Source organism: Coregonus clupeaformis, unplaced genomic scaffold (assembly GCF_020615455.1).
Source record: "Coregonus clupeaformis isolate EN_2021a unplaced genomic scaffold, ASM2061545v1 scaf2520, whole genome shotgun sequence".
In the NCBI taxonomy this organism is placed as follows: Eukaryota; Metazoa; Chordata; class Actinopteri; order Salmoniformes; family Salmonidae; genus Coregonus; species Coregonus clupeaformis.
Genome location: NW_025535974.1, coordinates 1,028 through 19,451, shown reverse-complemented (window position 1 = coordinate 19,451; position 18,424 = coordinate 1,028). Strand labels below are relative to the sequence as shown.

The following is an 18,424-nucleotide window of genomic DNA, read 5'->3' as shown; positions in this document are numbered from 1 at the left end:
TAAACCCTCCTCTCCCTCTGGAGGAGGGTTTATGGGAGACAGAGGAAGAGAGGAGACAGAGGGAGAGAGGAGACAGAGGGAGAGAGGAGACAGAGGGAGAGAGGAAGAGAGGAGACAGAGGGAGAGAGGAGACAGAGGGAGAGAGGAAGAGAGGAGACAGAGGGAGAGAGGAGACAGAGGGAGAGAGGAAGAGAGGAGACAGAGGGAGAGAGGAAGAGAGGAGACAGAGGGAGAGAGGAAGAGAGGAGACAGAGGGAGAGAGGAAGAGAGGAGACAGAGGGAGAGAGGAGAGAGAGGAGACAGAGAGAGATGAGGGTTTATGGGAGAGGAGACAGAGGGAGAGAGGAAGAGAGGAGACAGAGGGAGAGAGGAGACAGAGGGAGAGAGGAAGAGAGGAGACAGAGGGAGAGAGGAAGAGAGGAGACAGAGGGAGAGAGGAAGAGAGGAGACAGAGGGAGAGAGGAGAGAGAGGAGACAGAGAGAGAGGAGGGTTTATGGGAGATCATAGTGAAGGGAAGAAAAGAGGGAGGAGTGAAGAGCGGGGGTGCACAGTTTAGTTAAGCAGCTTAGGATCGACCTATCACAGTGAACTACAGTATCAGCTGGTGCTTGTCTTCCTCTAAGAGAGAGAAAGAGAGAGAGAGAGAGAGAGAGAGAGAGAGAGAGAGAGAGAGAGAGAGAGAGAGAGAAAGAGAAAGAGAGATTGAGAAAGAGAGAGAGCATATGACAGAAGGGAGAAAAAAAAATCAGAGTGGGTGTCTCAGCTGTAACAGATATGTGTTGGTGTCTCAGCTGGGGAGGCTGGGGGCTGGGGGGCTGGGGAAGCTGGGGTTGGGGGAAGCTGGGGCTGGGGGGTCTGGAGCTGGGGGAGTCTGGGGCTGGGGAAGTTGGGTCTGGGGGGCTGGGGCTGGGGGAAGTTGGGGCTGGGGGAAGTTGGGGCTGGGGGAAGTTGGGGCTGTGGGAGACGGGCTGGGGGAGACGGGCTGAGGTTGGGGCTGGGGGAGACGGGCTGAGGTTGGGGCTGGGGGAGACGGGCTGAGGTTGGGGCTGGGGGAGGTTGGGGCTGGGGAAGGCTGGGGCTGGGGAAGTGGAAGGCTGGGGCAAACGTGTCTGTTACATGTCAATAGAGGTGAGTTTCTTCATGTTGCGTCTCTGTGCCAGACTAGAAGCAGCTACCGGCTCCAGAAGCGGCTGACACGTCTTATGACCCAGAGCAGAGTAGGTAGCTACCATCGCTCCCTACACAGGAAACACACAGAAACACAGGGTCACTTCTGTCACCCCTCCCAAACACAGAAACACAGGGTCAGTTAGTTCTTCTGTCACCCCTCCCAAACACACAGAAACACAGGGTCAGTTAGTTCTTCTGTCACCCCTCCCAAACACAGAAACACAGGGTCAGTTAGTTCTTCTGTCACCCCTCCCAAACACACAGAAACACAGGGTCAGTTAGTTCTTCTGTCACCCCTCCCAAACACACAGAAACACAGGGTCAGTTAGTTCTTCTGTCACCCCTCCCAAACACACAGAAACACAGGGTCAGTTAGTTCTTCTGTCACCCCCTCCCCAAACACAGAAACACAGGGTCAGTTAGTTCTTCTGTCACCCCTCCCAAACACAGAAACACAGGGTCAGTTAGTTCTTCTGTCACCCCTCCCAAACACACAGAAACACAGGGTCAGTTAGTTCTTCTGTCACCCCTCCCAAACACACAGAAACACAGGGTCAGTTAGTTCTTCTGTCACCCCTCCCAAACACAGAAACACAGGGTCAGTTAGTTCTTCTGTCACCCCTCCCAAACACAGAAACACAGGGTCAGTTAGTTCTTCTGTCACCCCTCCCAAACACACAGAAACACAGGGTCAGTTAGTTCTTCTGTCACCCCTCCCAAACACAGAAACACAGGGTCAGTTAGTTCTTCTGTCACCCCTCCCAAACACACAGAAACACAGGGTCAGTTAGTTCTTCTGTCACCCCTCCCAAACACAGAAACACAGGGTCAGTTAGTTCTTCTGTCACCCCTCCCAAACACACAGAAACACAGGGTCAGTTAGTTCTTCTGTCACCCCTCCCAAACACACAGAAACACAGGGTGCATTGGTAAACTGCCTCCAGTGTGCTCTGGGCCCCTCTGCTTAAAGACTAGGGTTGACAGTGAGGCACCATAGCTAACTGGCTAAAGGGGTTGACTGTCAAGACAAGCACCATAGTTCACTGGCTAAAGGGGTTGACAGTCGAGCACCATAGCTAACTGGCTAAAGGGGTTGACTGTCAAGACAAGCACCATAGTTCACTGGCTAAAGGGGTTGACAGTCGAGCACCATAGCTAACTGGCTAAAGGGGTTGACTGTCAAGACAAGCACCATAGCTAACTGGCTAAAGGGGTTGACAGTCGAGCACCATAGCTAACTGGCTAAAGGGGTTGACTGTCAAGACAAGCACCATAGCTAACTGGCTAAAGGGGTTGACTGTCAAGACAAGCACCATAGTTCACTGGCTAAAGTGGATGCTCCCATAAACCCTCCTCTCCCTCTCTCTCCTCTCTCCCTCTGGCTCCCTGGATAAAGGGGTTGACAGTAAAGACTAGCCCCATAGCTAACTGGCTAAAGGGGTTGACAGTCAAGACAAGCACCATAGCTAAAGCGGTTGACAGTCAAGCACCATAGCTAACTGGCTAACGTTGGCTAGCTACTCTCAGACACAAATGACAGAACATCTCACTGACCATTTTACTCAGCAGAGCAGGTTAGATGCAGACAGGTTAGTAACAAACTATTACAACAATAGTCCATGTTTACTGACACCTGTTGTATCAATGGTGTTGGGTGTTCATAAATTCCTCAATTATTCGGCGCTCTGGTGCTCTGATTTTGGAGTGAATTTATGAACGGCAGAAACATGGTTAGCTCTTGATCATGAAATTATTTAAATTTTAGTCATTTAGCAGACGCTATTATGCAGAGCAATTCACAGGAGCAATTAGGGTTAAGTGCCTTGCTGAAGGGCACATCGACAGATTTTACACCTAGTCAGCTTAGGGATTCGAACCAGCGACCTTTCAGTTACTGGCCCAATGCTCTTAACCGCTAGGCTACCCCTAACCCTAACCCTAATCCATATAATAACTAGACACTATGATATTCTCTTTCCTTACCCAAGCTCCAAAACTGCTGTGTGTATGTTAGTGTGTTACCTTAACAAGCTGTGGTGTGTGTGGTGTGTTTTATCATAACGAGGTGTGGTGTGTTTTATCATAACGAGGTGTGGTGTGTTTTATCATAACGAGGTGTGGTGTGTTTTATCATAACGAGGTGTGGTGTGTTTTATCATAACGAGGTGTGGTGTGTTTTATCATAACGAGGTGTGGTGTGTTTTATCATAACGAGGTGTGGTGTGTTTTATCATAACGAGGTGTGGTGTGTTTTATCATAACGAGGTGTGGTGTTTTTTATCATAACGAGGTGTGGTGTGTTTTATCATAACGAGGTGTGGTGTGTTTTATCATAACGAGGTGTGGTGTGTTTTATCATAATGAGGTGTGGTGTGTTTTATCATAACGAGGTGTGGTGTGTTTTATCATAACGAGGTGTGGTGTGTTACCTTAACGAGGTGTGGTGTGTTTTATCATAACGAGGTGTGGTGTGTTTTATCATAACGAGGTGTGGTGTGTTTTATCATAACAAGGTGTGGTGTGTTTTATCATAACGAGGTGTGGTGTGTTTTATCATAACGAGGTGTGGTGTGTTTTATCATAACGAGGTGTGGTGTGTTTTATCATAACGAGGTGTGGTGTGTTTTATCATAACGAGGTGTGGTGTGTTACCTTAACGAGGTGTGGTGTGTTTTATCATAACGAGGTGTGGTGTGTTTTATCATAACGAGGTGTGGTGTGTTACCTTAACGAGGTGTGGTGTGTTTTATCATAACGAGGTGTGGTGTGTTACCTTAACGAGGTGTGGTGTGTTTTATCATAACGAGGTGTGGTGTGTTACCTTAACGAGGTGTGGTGCGTTACCTTAACGAGGTGTGGTGCGTTTTATCATAACAAGGTGTGGTGTGTTACCTTAACGAGGTGTGGTGTGTTACCTTAACGAGGTGTGGTGCGTTACCTTAACGAGGTGTGGTGCGTTTTATCATAACAAGGTGTGGTGTGTTACCTTAACGAGGTGTGGTGTGTTACCTTAACGAGGTGTGGTGTGTTACCTTAACGAGGTGTGGTGCGTTACCTTAACGAGGTGTGGTGCGTTACCTTAACGAGGTGTGGTGTGTTACCTTAACGAGGTGTGGTGCGTTACCTTAACGAGGTGTGGTGTGTTACCTTAACGAGGTGTGGTGTGTTACCTTAACGAGGTGTGGTGCGTTACCTTAACGAGGTGTGGTGTGTTACCTTAACGAGGTGTGGTGCGTTTTATCATAACAAGGTGTGGTGTGTTACCTTAACGAGGTGTGGTGTGTTACCTTAACGAGGTGTGGTGTGTTACCTTAACGAGGTGTGGTGTGTTACCTTAACGAGGTGTGGTGTGTTACCTTAACGAGGTGTGGTGCGTTTTATCATAACAAGGTGTGGTGTGTTACCTTAACGAGGTGTGGTGTGTTACTTAACGAGGTGTGGTGTGTTACCTTCACGAGGTGTGGTGTGTTACCTTAACGAGGTGTGGTGCGCTACCTTAACGAGGTGTGGTGGGTTACCTTAACGAGGTGTGGTGTGTTACCTTAACGAGGTGTGGTGTGTTACCTTAACGAGGTGTGGTGTGTTACCTAACGAGGTGTGGTGTTACCTAACGAGGTGTGGTGCGTTACCTTACCCAGGTGTGGTGTGTTACCTTAACGAGGTGTGGTGTGTTACCTTAACGAGGTGTGGTGTGTTACCTTAACGAGGTGTGGTGTGTTACCTTAACGAGGTGTGGTGTGTTACCTTAACGAGGTGTGGTGTGTTACCTTTACGCAGGTGTGGTGCGTTACCTTAACGAGGTGTGGTGCGTTACCTTAACGAGGTGTGGTGTGTTACCTTAACGAGGTGTGGTGTGTTACCTTAACGAGGTGTGGTGTGTTACCTTAACGAGGTGTGGTGCGTTACCATAATGAGGTGTGTGGTGTGTGTTACCTTAATGAGATGTGGTGCGTCGTGGCGTGCGAGCTGGAAGTGCGGTAACGTGTCTCGTTGCGTGATCCAGGCGTGTTTCAGGACCTGTTCAGCTGAATAACGCTGGTGAGGATCAACATGTAGCATCTTAGAGAGGAGGTCCTGGACACACACAGACACACAGAACAGACTGGTCAACAGACTGGTCAACAAGCAGCATGTTAGATAACAGGTCCTAGAGACACAAAGAACAGACTGGTCAACAAGCAGCATGTTAGATAACAGGTCCTAGAGACACACAGAACAGACTGGTCAACAAGCAGCATGTTAGATAACAGGTCCTAGAGACACACAGAACAGACTGGTCAACAAGCAGCATGTTAGATAACAGGTCTAGACACACAGAACAGACTGGTCAACAAGCAGCATGTTAGATAACAGGTCCTAGAGACACACAGAACAGACTGGTCAACAAGCAGCATGTTAGATAACAGGTCCCTAGAGACACACAGAACAGACTGGTCAACAAGCAGCATGTTAGATAACAGGTCCTAGAGACACACAGAACAGACTGGTCAACAAGCAGCATGTTAGATAACAGGTCCTAGAGACACACAGAACAGACTGGTCAACAAGCAGCATGTTAGATAACAGGTCCTAGAGACACAGAACAGACTGGTCAACAAGCAGCATGTTAGATAACAGGTCTCTAGAGACACACAGAACAGACTGGTCAACAAGCAGCATGTTAGATAACAGGTCCTAGAGACACAGAACAGACTGGTCAACAAGCAGCATGTTAGATAACAGGTCCTAGAGACACACAGAACAGACTGGTCAACAAGCAGCATGTTAGATAACAGGTCCTAGAGACACACAGAACAGACTGGTCAACAAGCAGCATGTTAGATAACAGGTCCTAGACACACAGAACAACAGACTGGTCAACAAGCAGCATGTTAGATAACAGGTCATAGAGACACACAGAACAGACTGGTCAACAAGCAGCATGTTAGATAACAGGTCCTAGAGACACACGAACAGACTGGTCAACAAGCAGCATGTTAGATAACAGGTCCTAGAGACACACAGAACAGACTGGTCAACAAGCAGCATGTTAGATAACAGGTCCTAGAGACACACAGAACAGACTGGTCAACAAGCAGCATGTTAGATAACAGGTCCTAGAGACACAGAACAGACTGGTCAACAAGCAGCATGTTAGATAACAGGTCCTAGAGACACAAGAACAGACTGGTCAACAAGCAGCATGTTAGATAACAGGTCCTAGAGACACACAGAACAGACTGGTCAACAAGCAGCATGTTAGATAACAGGTCCTAGAGACACACAGAACAGACTGGTCAACAAGCAGCATGTTAGATAACAGGTCTAGAGACACACAGAACAGACTGGTCAACAAGCAGCATGTTAGATAACAGGTCCTAGAGACACACAGAACAGACTGGTCAACAAGCAGCATGTTAGATAACAGGTCCTAGAGACACACGAACAGACTGGTCAACAAGCAGCATGTTAGATAACAGGTCCTAGAGACACACAGAACAGACTGGTCAACAAGCAGCATGTTAGATAACAGGTCCTAGAGACACAGAACAGACTGGTCAACAAGCAGCATGTTAGATAACAGGTCCTAGAGACACACTGAACAGACTGGTCAACAAGCAGCATGTTAGATAACAGGTCCTAGAGACACACAGAACAGACTGGTCAACAAGCAGCATGTTAGATAACAGGTCCTAGACACACAGAACAGACTGGTCAACAAGCAGCATGTTAGATAACAGGTCCTAGAGACACACAGAACAGACTGGTCAACAAGCAGCATGTTAGATAACAGGTCCTAGAGACACAAGAACAGACTGGTCAACAAGCAGCATGTTAGATAACAGGTCCTAGAGACACACAGAACAGACTGGTCAACAAGCAGCATGTTAGATAACAGGTCCTAGAGACACACAGAACAGACTGGTCAACAAGCAGCATGTTAGATAACAGGTCCTAGACACACAGAACAACAGACTGGTCAACAAGCAGCATGTTAGATAACAGGTCATAGAGACACACAGAACAGACTGGTCAACAAGCAGCATGTTAGATAACAGGTCCTAGAGACACACAGAACAGACTGGTCAACAAGCAGCATGTTAGATAACAGGTCCTAGAGACACACAGAACAGACTGGTCAACAAGCAGCATGTTAGATAACAGGTCCTAGAGACACACAGAACAGACTGGTCAAGCAGCATGTTAGATAACAGGTCCTAGAGACACAGAACAGACTGGTCAACAAGCAGCATGTTAGATAACAGGTCCTAGAGACACACAGAACAGACTGGTCAACAAGCAGCATGTTAGATAACAGGTCCTAGAGACACAGAACAGACTGGTCAACAAGCAGCATGTTAGATAACAGGTCCTAGAGACACACAGAACAGACTGGTCAACAAGCAGCATGTTAGATAACAGGTCTCTAGAGACACACAGAACAGACTGGTCAACAAGCAGCATGTTAGATAACAGGTCCTAGAGACACACAGAACAGACTGGTCAACAAGCAGCATGTTAGATAACAGGTCCTAGAGACACACAGAACAGACTGGTCAACAAGCAGCATGTTAGATAACAGGTCCTAGAGACACACAGAACAGACTGGTCAACAAGCAGCATGTTAGATAACAGGTCCTAGAGACACACAGAACAGACTGGTCAACAAGCAGCATGTTAGATAACAGGTCCTAGAGACACACAGAACAGACTGGTCAACAAGCAGCACTGTTAGATAACAGGTCCTAGAGACACACAGAACAGACTGGTCAACAAGCAGCATGTTAGATAACAGGTCCTAGAGACACACAGAACAGACTGGTCAACAAGCAGCATGTTAGATAACAGGTCCTAGAGACACACAGAACAGACTGGTCAACAAGCAGCATGTTAGATAACAGGTCCTAGAGACACACAGAACAGACTGGTCAACAAGCAGCATGTTAGATAACAGGTCCTAGAGACACACAGAACAGACTGTCAGCAAGCAGCATGTTAGATAACAGGTCTAGAGACACACAGAACAGACTGGTCAACAAGCAGCATGTTAGATAACAGGTCCTAGAGACACACAGAACAGACTGGTCAACAGCATGTTAGATAACAGGTCCTAGAGACACAGAACAGACTGGTCAACAAGCAGCATGTTAGATAACAGGTCCTAGAGACACACAGAACAGACTGGTCAGCAAGGCAGCATGTTAGATAACAGGTCCTAGAGACACACAGAACAGACTGGTCAACAAGCAGCATGTTAGATAACAGGTCCTAGAGACACACGAACAGACTGGTCAACAAGCAGCATGTTAGATAACAGGTCCTAGAGACACACAGAACAGACTGGTCAACAAGCAGCATGTTAGATAACAGGTCCTAGAGACACACAGAACAGACTGGTCAACAAGCAGTTGTTAGATAACAGGTCCTAGAGACACACAGAACAGACTGGTCAATAAGCAGCATGTTAGATAACAGGTCCTAGAGACACACAGAACAGACTGGTCAACAAGCAGCATGTTAGATAACAGGTCCTAGAGACACACAGAACAGACTGTCAACAAGCAGCATGTTAGATAACAGGTCCTAGAGACACACAGAACAGACTGGTCAACAAGCAGCATGTTAGATAACAGGTCCTAGAGACACACAGAACAGACTGGTCAACAAGCAGCATGTTAGATAACAGGTCCTAGAGACACACAGAACAGACTGGTCAACAAGCAGCATGTTAGATAACAGGTCCTAGACACACAGAACAGACTGGTCAACAAGCAGCATGTTAGATAACAGGTCCTAGAGACACACAGAACAGACTGGTCAACAAGCAGCATGTTAGATAACAGGTCCTAGAGACACACAGAACAGACTGGTCAACAAGCAGCATGTTAGATAACAGGTCCTAGAGACACAGAACAGACTGGTCAACAAGCAGCATGTTAGATAACAGGTCCTAGAGACACACAGAACAGACTGGTCAACAAGCAGCATGTTAGATAACAGGTCCTAGAGACACACAGAACAGACTGGGTCAACAAGCAGCATGTTAGATAACAGGTCCTAGAGACACACTAGAACAGACTGGTCAACAAGCAGCATGTTAGATAACAGGTCCTAGAGACACAGAACAGACTGGTCAACAACAGCATGTTAGTAACAGGTCTTAGAGACACACAGAACAGACTGGTCAACAAGCAGCATGTTAGATAACAGGTCCTAGAGACACACAGAACAGACTGGTCAACAAGCGGCATGTTAGATAACAGGTCCTAGAGACACACAGAACAGACTGGTCAACAAGCAGCATGTTAGAGTAACAGGTCCTAGAGACACACAGAACAGACTGGTCAACAAGCAGCATGTTAGATAACAGGTCCTAGAGACACACAGAACAGACTGGTCAACAAGCAGCATGTTAGAGAACAGTGTGTGTACCTTGGAGCTGTCAGACACCGTGTCCCAGTTTCCCCCGCTTAGAGAAAACTTCCCTGACCCCATCCTCAACAGGATCTCTTCAGGTGTATCCTTGGGGCCGTTAGCGAACGGCGTGTATCCTGCTAACATTGTGTATAACAACACTCCTAGACTCCAGATATCACAGGCTGCATCATAACCCTGACGCATCAACACCTACACACACATAGACACACACACACAGAGAAACACACACACACAGAGAGAAACACACACACACCAAGACAGACGACACACACACACCCAGCAGAGGTAAGGGGCTAGAGAACACTGCTTTCTAAGTTCTATTTGAGCAACACTCAACCCTTCCTAACCCTCTAACGTTACCCTTCCTAACCCTCTAACGTTACCCTTCCTAACCCTCTAACGTTACCCTTCCTAACCCTCTAACGTTACCCTTCCTAACCCTCCAACGTTACCCTTCCTAACCCTCTAACGTTACCCTTCCTAACCCTCTAACGTTACCCTTCCTAACCCTCTAACGTTACCCTTCCTAACCCTCTAACGTTACCCTTCCTAACCCTCCAACGTTACCCTTCCTAACCCTCTAACGTTACCCTTCCTAACCCTCCAACGTTACCCTTCCTAACCCTCTAACGTTACCCTTCCTAACCCTCTAACGTTACCCTTCCTAACCTCTAACGTTACCCTTCCTAACCCTCACACCCTTCCTAACCCTCTAACGATTACCCTTCCTAACCCTCCAACGTTACCCTTCCTAACCCTCTAACGTTACCCTTCCCTAACCCTCTAACGTACCCTTCCTAACCCTCTAACGTTACCCTTCCTAATACCCTTCCTAACCCTCTAACGTTACCCCTTCCTAATACCCTTCCTAACCCTCTACGTTACCCTTCCTAACCCTCTAACGTTATCCCTTTCTAACCCTCTACGTTACCCTTCCTAACCCTCTAACGTTACCCTTCCTAACCCTCTAACGTTAACCTTCCTAACCCTCTAACGTTACCCTTCCTAACCCTCCAACATTACCCTTCCTAACCCTCTAACGTTACCCTTCCTAACCCTAACTTTACCCTTCCTAACCCTCTAACGTTACCCTTCCTAACCCTAACACTTTACCCTTCCTAACCCTCTAACGTTACCCTTCCTAACCCTCTAACGTTACCCTTCCTAACCCTCTAACATTACCCTTCCTAACCCTCTAACGTTACCCTTCCTAACCCTCTAACGTTACCCTTCCTAACCCTCTAACGTTACCCTTCCTAACCCTCTAACGTTACCCTTCCTAATACCCTTCCTAACCCTCCAACGTTACCCTTCCTAACCCTCTAACGTTACCCTTCCTAACCCTCTAGTACCCTTCCAACCCTCTAACGTTACCCTTCCTAACCCTAACCCTAACTTTACCCTTCCTAACCCTCAAACGTTACCCTTCCTAACCCTCCAACGTTACCCTTCCTAACCCTCTAACGTTACCCTTCCTAACCCTCTAACGTTAACCTTCCTAACCCTCTAACGTTACCCTTCCATACCCCTTCCTAACCCTCTACTTACCCTTCCTAACCCTCTAACGTTACCCTTCCTAATACCCTTCCTAACCCTCTAACGTTACCCTTCCTAATACCCTTCCTAACCCTCCAACGTTACCCTTCCTAACCCTCTAACGTTACCCTTCCTAACCCTCTAGCGTACCCTTCCTAACCCTCTAACGTTACCCCTTCCTAACCCTCTAACGTTGCCTTCCTAACCCTCTAACGTTAACCTTCCTAACCCTCTAACATTACCCTTCCTAACCCTCCAACATTACCCTTCCTAACCCTCTACGCATTTCCTTCCTAACCCTCCAACTTTTACCCTTCCTAACCCTCAAACGTTACCTTCCTAACCCTCTAACGTTACCCTTCTTAACCCTCCAATGTCTAGCCTAACCCTCTAACGTTACCCTTCCTAACCCTATAACGCTACCTTCCTAACCCTCTAACGTTACCCTTCCTAACCCTCTAACGTTACCCTTCCTAACCCTCTAGCACTACCTTCCTAACCTCAACTTACCTTCCTAACCCTATAACATTACCCTCCTAACCCTCTAACGTTACCCCTTCCTAACCCTCTAACGTTACCCTTCCTAACCTCTAACGTTACCCTTCCTAACCCTCTAGCCTTCCTAACCCTCTAACATTACCCTTCCTAACCCCCTAACGATTACCCTTCCTAACCCTCTAACGTTACCCTTCCTAACCTAACGTTACCCTTCCTAACCTCACGCTACCCTTCCTAACCCTCTAACGTTACCCTTCCTAACCCTCAAACGTTACCCTTCCTAACCCTCCAACGTTACCCTTCCTAACCCTCTAACGTTACCCTTCCTAACCCTCTAACGTTACCCTTCCTAACCCTCTAACGTTACCCTTCCTAACCCTCCAACGTTACCCTTCCTAACCCTCTAACGTTACCCTTCCTAACCCTCTAACTTTACCCTTCCTAACCCTCAAACGTTACCCTTCCTAACCCTCTAACGTTACCCTTCCTAACCCTAACCCTAACTTTACCCTTCCTAACCCTCAAACGTTACCCTTCCTAACCCTCTAACGTTACCCTTCCTAACCCTCCAACTTTATCCTAACCCTCTAACGTTACCCTTCCTAACCCTCTAACGTTACCCTTCCTAACCCTCTAACGTTACCCTTCCTAACCCTCTAACGTTACCCTTCCTAACCCTCTAACGTTACCCTTCCTAACCTACCCTTCCTAACCCTCTAACGTTACCCTTCCTAACCCTCTAACGTTACCCTTCCTAACCCTCTAACGTTACCCTTCCTAACCCTCTAACGTTACCCTTCCTAACCCTCTAACTTACCCTTCCTAACCCTCCTAACGTTACCCTTCCTAACCCCCTAACGTTACCCTTCCCAACCCTCTAACTTACCCTTCCTAACCCTCTAACGTTACCCCTTCCTAACCATCTAACGTTCTTCCCTAACCCTCTACGTTACCCTTCCCCAACCCTCTAAGTTACCCTTCCTAACCCTCACGTTACCCTTCCTAACCCTCTAACGTTACCCTTCCTGCTTCCTAACCCTCTAACGTCCCTTCCTAACCCTCTAACGTTACCGCTTCCTAACCCTCTAGCGTTACCCTTCCTAACCCTCTAACGTTACCCTTCCTAACCCTCTAACGTTACCCTTCCTAACCCTCTAACTTTACCCTTCCTAATACCCTTCCCTAACCCTCTACCATTCTCCCTTCCTAACCCTCTAACGTTACCCTTCCTAACCTCTAACATTACCCTTCCTAACCTCTAACGTTACCCTTCCTAACCCTCCAACGTTACCCTTCCTAACCCTCTAACGTTACCCTTCCTAACCCTCTAACGTTACCCTTCCTAATACCCTTCCTAACCCTCTAACGTTACCCTTCCTAACCCTCTAACGTTACCCTTCCTAACCCTCTAACGTTACCCTTCCTAACCCTCAAACGTTACCCTTCCTAACCCTCTAACGTTACCCTTCCTAACCCTCTAACGTTACCCTTCCTAACCCTCTAACGTTACCCTTCCTAATTTCCCCCTCTAACGTTGCCCTTCCTAACCCTCTAACGATTACCCTTCCTAACCCTCTAACGATTACCCTTCCTAACCCTCTAACGTTACCCTTCCTAACCCTCTAACGCCCTTCCCTAACCCTCTAAGTTACCCTTCCTAATGGCCCTTCCTAACCCTCTAACGTTACCCTCTCCTAACCCTCCTAACGTTACCCTTCCTATCCCTCTAACGTTACCCTTCCTAACCCTCTAACGTTACCCTTCCTAACCCCCTTCTAACGTTACCCTTCCTAACCCTCTAGCGTTACCCTTCCTAACCCTCTAGCGTTACCCTTCCTAACCTCTAACGTTACCCTTCCTAACCCTCTAACTTTCCTTCCTAATACCCTTCCTAACCCTCTAACGTTACCTTTCCTAACCCTCTAACGTTACCCTTCCTAACCCTCTAACGTTACCCTTCCTAACCTCTAACGTTACCCTTCCTAACCCCTCAACGTTACCCTTCCTAACCCTCTAACGTTACCTTCCCAACCACTCTCGTTACCCTTCCTAACCCTCTACCCTTCCTAACCCTCTAACGTTACCCTTTCCCTAACCTCTAGCGTTACCCTTCCTAACTCCTCTAACGTTACCTTCCTAACCCTCTTACGTCCCTTCCTAACTTCCCTCCTAACGTTACCCTTCCTAACCCTCTAACGTTACCCTTCCTAACCCTCTAACGTTACCCTTCTAACCCTCTACATTACATCCTTCCTAACTACCCTTCCTAACCCTCTAACGTTACCCTTCCTAACCCCTCTAACGTTACCCTCTACTTCCTAACCCTCTAACGTTACCCTTCCTAACCCTCTAACGTTACCCTCCTAACCCTCTAACGTTTACCCTTCCTAACCCTCTAACGTTACCCTTCCTAACCCTTACCCTTCCTAACCCTCAACATTCCCTTCCTAACCCTCTAACGACTACCCTTCCTAACCCTCTAACGTTACCCTTCCTAACCCTCTAACGTTGCCCTTCCTAACCTCTAACGTTACCCTTCCTAACCCTCTAACGTTACCCTTCCTAACCCTCTAACGTTACCCTTCCTAACCTCTCGCCCCTTCCTAACCCTCTAACGTTACCCTTCCTAACCCTCTAACGTTACCCTTCCTAACCCTCTAACGTTACCCTTCCTAACCTCTAACGTACCCTTCCTAACCCTCTAACGTTACCCTTCCTAACCCTCTAACGTTACCCTTCCTAATACCCTTCCTAACCCTAACGTTACCCTTCCCATAACCCTCTAACGTTACCTTCCTAACCCTCTCGTTACCCTTCCTAACCCTCTAACGTTACCCTTCCTAACCCCTCTAACGTTACCCTTCCTAACCTCTAGCATTTCCCTTCCTAACCGTACCCTTCCCTAACCCTCTAACGTTACCCTTCCTAACCCTCTAACGTTACCCTTCCTAACCCTCTGTTACCCTTCCTAACCCCTAACGTTACCCTTCCTAACCCTCTAACGTTCGCCCTTCCTAATACCCGTTCCTAACTAGCGTTACCCTTCCTAATTATCCCTTCCTAACCCTCTAACGTTACCCTTCCTAACCCTCTAACGTTACCCTTCCTAACCCTCTAACGTTACCCTTCCTAACCTCAAACGTTACCCTTCCTAACCCCCTCAACGTTACCCTTCCTAATACCCTCTAACGTTACCTTCTAACCCTCTAACGTTACCCTTCCTAACCCTCTTAACGTTACCCTTCCCTAACCCTCTAAACGTTACCCTTCCTAACCCTCTAACGTTACCCTTCCTAACCCTCTAACATTACCCTTCCTAACCCTCTAACCCTTCCTAACCCTCTAACGTTACCCTTCCTAACCCTCTAACGTTACCTTCCCTAACCCTCTAACGTTACCCTTCCTAACCCTCTAACGTTACCCTTCCTAACCTCTAACGTTACCCTTCCTAACCCTCTTATCCTATACCCTTCCTAACCCTCTAACGTTACCCTTCCTAACCCTCTAACGTTACCCCTTCCTAACCTCTAGCTTTCCCTTCTAATACCCTTCCTAACCTCCAACGTTACCCTTCTCTAACCCTCTAACGTCCTAACCCTGTCCTAACCTCACGTTACCCTTCCTAACCCTCTAACGTTACCCTTCCTAACCCTCTAACGTTACCCTTCCTAACCCTCTAACGTTACCCTTCCTAACCCTCTACGGTTCCCTTCCTAACCCTCTAACGTACCCTTCCTAACCCTCTAACGTTACCTTCCTAACCCTCTAATTACCCTTCCCTAACCTCTCGCAAACGTTACCTTCCTAACCCTCTAACGTTACCCTTCCTAATCCTCTAACTTACCCTTCCTAACCCTCTAACGTTACCCTTCCTAACCCTCTAACATTACCTTCCTAACCCTCTAACGTTACCCTTCCTAACCCTCTAACATTACCCTTCCTAACCCTCTAAATTACCCTTCGCAATACCCTTCCTAACCCTCTACACTTTACCCTTCCTAACCCTCCTAACGTTACCCTTCCTAACCCTCTAACGTTACCCTTCCTAATCCCCTCTAACGTTACCCTTCCTAACCCTCTAACGTTACCTTCCTAACCCTCTAACGATTACCCTTCCTAACCCTCTAAGTTACCCTTCCTAACCCTCTAACGTTACCCTTTCTAACCCTCTAACGTTACCCTTCCTAACCCTCACGTTACCCTTTCTAACCCTCTAACGACTTTTTACCCTTTCTAACCCTCTAACGTCCCTTCCTAACCCTCTAACGTTACCCTTCCTAACCTCAACGTTATCCTTCCTAACCCTCTAACTTACCCCTAACCCTCTAACGTTCCACACTTTCCTAACCCTCTAACGTTACCCCCATTCCTAACCCTCAACGTTACCCTTCCTAATCCCTTCTAACGTCTACTTGACCTAACCCTCCAACTTTACCCTTCCTAACTCCCTCAAACGTTACCCTTTCCTAACCTCCTAACGTTACCCTTCCAAACCCTCTCTTACCCTTCAACCCTCTAACGTTACCCTTCCTAACCCTTCCTAACGATTTACCCTTCCAAACCCTCAACGTTACCTTCCTAACCCTCTACTTCGTACCCTTCCTAACCCTCTAACGTTACCCTTCCCTAACCCTCTACGCCTTCCCTAACCCTCTAACATTACCCTTCCTGGCCAACCCTCCAACGATTACCCTTCCTAACCTCTAACGGTTACCCTTCCTAACCCTCTAACGTTACCCTCTTCCTAACCTCTAACGATTGCCCTTCCTAACCCTCCTAACGCAATTACCCTTCCTAACCCTCCAACGTTACCCTTCTAACCCTCTAACGTTGCCCTTCCTAATGCCTTCCTAACCCTCTAACGTTACCCTTTTTCTAACCCTCTAACGTTACCCTTCCTAACCCTCCTAACGTTACCCTTCCTAACCCTACCAACGTTACCCTTCCTAACCCTCTAACGTTACCCTTCCTAACCCTCCCTACCTTCCTAACCCTCTCTAACGTTACCCTTTCTAACCCTCTAACGTTACCCTTCCTAACCCTCTAACGTTACCCTTCCTAACCCTCTATTTCTAACACGCTTTGTCCTTCCTAACCCTCTCGTTCCCAACCCTTCCTAACCCTCTTACCCTTACCCTAACCCTGTAACGTTACCCTTCCTAACTCCCTCTAACGTTACCCTTCCTAACCCTCCATCTATTTAAACGTTACCCTTCCTAATACCCTTCCTAACCCTCTACGTTACCTTTCCTAACCCTCTAACGTTACCTTTCCTAACCCTCTAACGTTACCTTCCTAACCTCTAACGTTACCTTCCTAACCCTCTAACGTTACCTTTCCTAACCCTCTAACATTACCCTTCCTAACCCTCTAACGTTACCCTTCTAATCCTTCCTAACCCTCTAACGTTACCCTTCCTAACCCTCTAACGTTACTAAACCCTTCCTAACCCTCTAAGTCTTCCTACTTCCTTCCTAACCCTCTAAAGTTACCCTTCCTAACCCTCTAACGTTACCCTTCCTAACCCTCTAACGATTACCCTTCCTAACCCTCTAACGTTACCCTTCCTAACCTCCAACGTTAATTTCCTAACCTCTAACGCATTACCTCCTAACCAACCCCTAACATTACCTCCACTCAACGTTACCCTTCCTAACCTCTAACGCAACCTCCTAACCATCTAACGGTACCTCCAACCCCCAACGTTAACCTTCCTAAACCTCCAACGTTAACCTTCCTTCCTAACCCTCTAACGTTACCCTTCCAACTTGAACCCTAACTTCACCTCTTCCTAACCCTGCCAAACGTTACTCCTTCCTAACCCTCCAACGTTACCCTTCCTAACCCTAACCCTAACTTTACCCCTTCCTAACCCTCAAACGCGACTTTCCTAACCCTAACGCTACTCCTTCCTAACCCTCCAACTTTATCCTAACCTCTAACGCTACTCCCCTCCTAACCCTCTAACATTAACCTCCTTCCTAACCCTCTCTAACGTTACTCCTTCCTAACCCTCAACGATAATTCTTCCTAACCCTCTAACGTTACTCCTTCAACACTCTAACGTTACTCCTTTCCTAACCATCTAACGTTACCCTTCCTAACCTCTAACGCTACTCCAAACCTTCTAACGCTACTCCTTCTAACCCTCTAACGTTACCTTCATAACCCTCCAACTTTATCCTAACCCTCTAACGTTACTCCTTCCTAACCTCTAACATTACCCTTCCTAACCTCTAACGTTACCCTTCCTAACCTCTAACATTACCCTTCCTAACCATCTAACGTTACCCTTCCTAACCCTCTAACGTTCCTTCCTAACCTCTAACGCTACTCTTCCTAACCCTCCAACGCTATCTCCTTCTAACCTCTAACGTTACCCTTCCTAATACCTCTTCCTAACCCTCCAACGTTACTCCTTCCTAACCCCTCTAACGCTACTCCTTCCTAACCCTCTAACGCTACTCCTTCAACTTCTCTAACGCAATTCCTAACTTTCTTCTCTAATGCTATCTCTTCCTAACCCTCTCTAACTTTACTCCTTCCTAATACCCTTCCTAACCCTCTAACGTTACTCCTTCCTAACCCTCTCTAACGCTACTCCCCTCCTAACCCCAATCGCCATCTTTCCTAACCCTCTAACGTTACTCCTTCCTAACCCTCCCAACGCTACCTTCCTAACCTCAAACGCTACCCTTCTAACCCTCTAACGCTACCCTTCCTAATACCCTTCCTAACCCTCTAACGTTACCCCTTCCTAACCCTCTAACGCTACTCCTTCAACCCTCTAACGCTACTCCT

At 47.4% G+C, this 18,424-nt stretch overlaps 1 protein-coding gene across 1 annotated transcript; it reads right to left on the bottom strand.

Moving 5' to 3' along the window:
• Window positions 1-1,035: 1,035 nt before the first annotated feature.
• Window positions 1,036-9,992, bottom strand: LOC123488869 (ribosomal protein S6 kinase alpha-6-like). Its single transcript, XM_045219599.1, has 3 exons — window positions 9,584-9,992; window positions 5,105-5,245; window positions 1,036-1,239 (listed from the first exon to the last, which is right to left on the bottom strand). The coding sequence occupies exons 1-3, from the start codon at window positions 9,770-9,772 to the stop codon at window positions 1,114-1,116; spliced, it is 456 nt and encodes a 151-aa protein (XP_045075534.1). The 5' UTR covers window positions 9,773-9,992; the 3' UTR covers window positions 1,036-1,113.
• Between the last annotated feature and the right edge of the window lie 8,432 nt (window positions 9,993-18,424).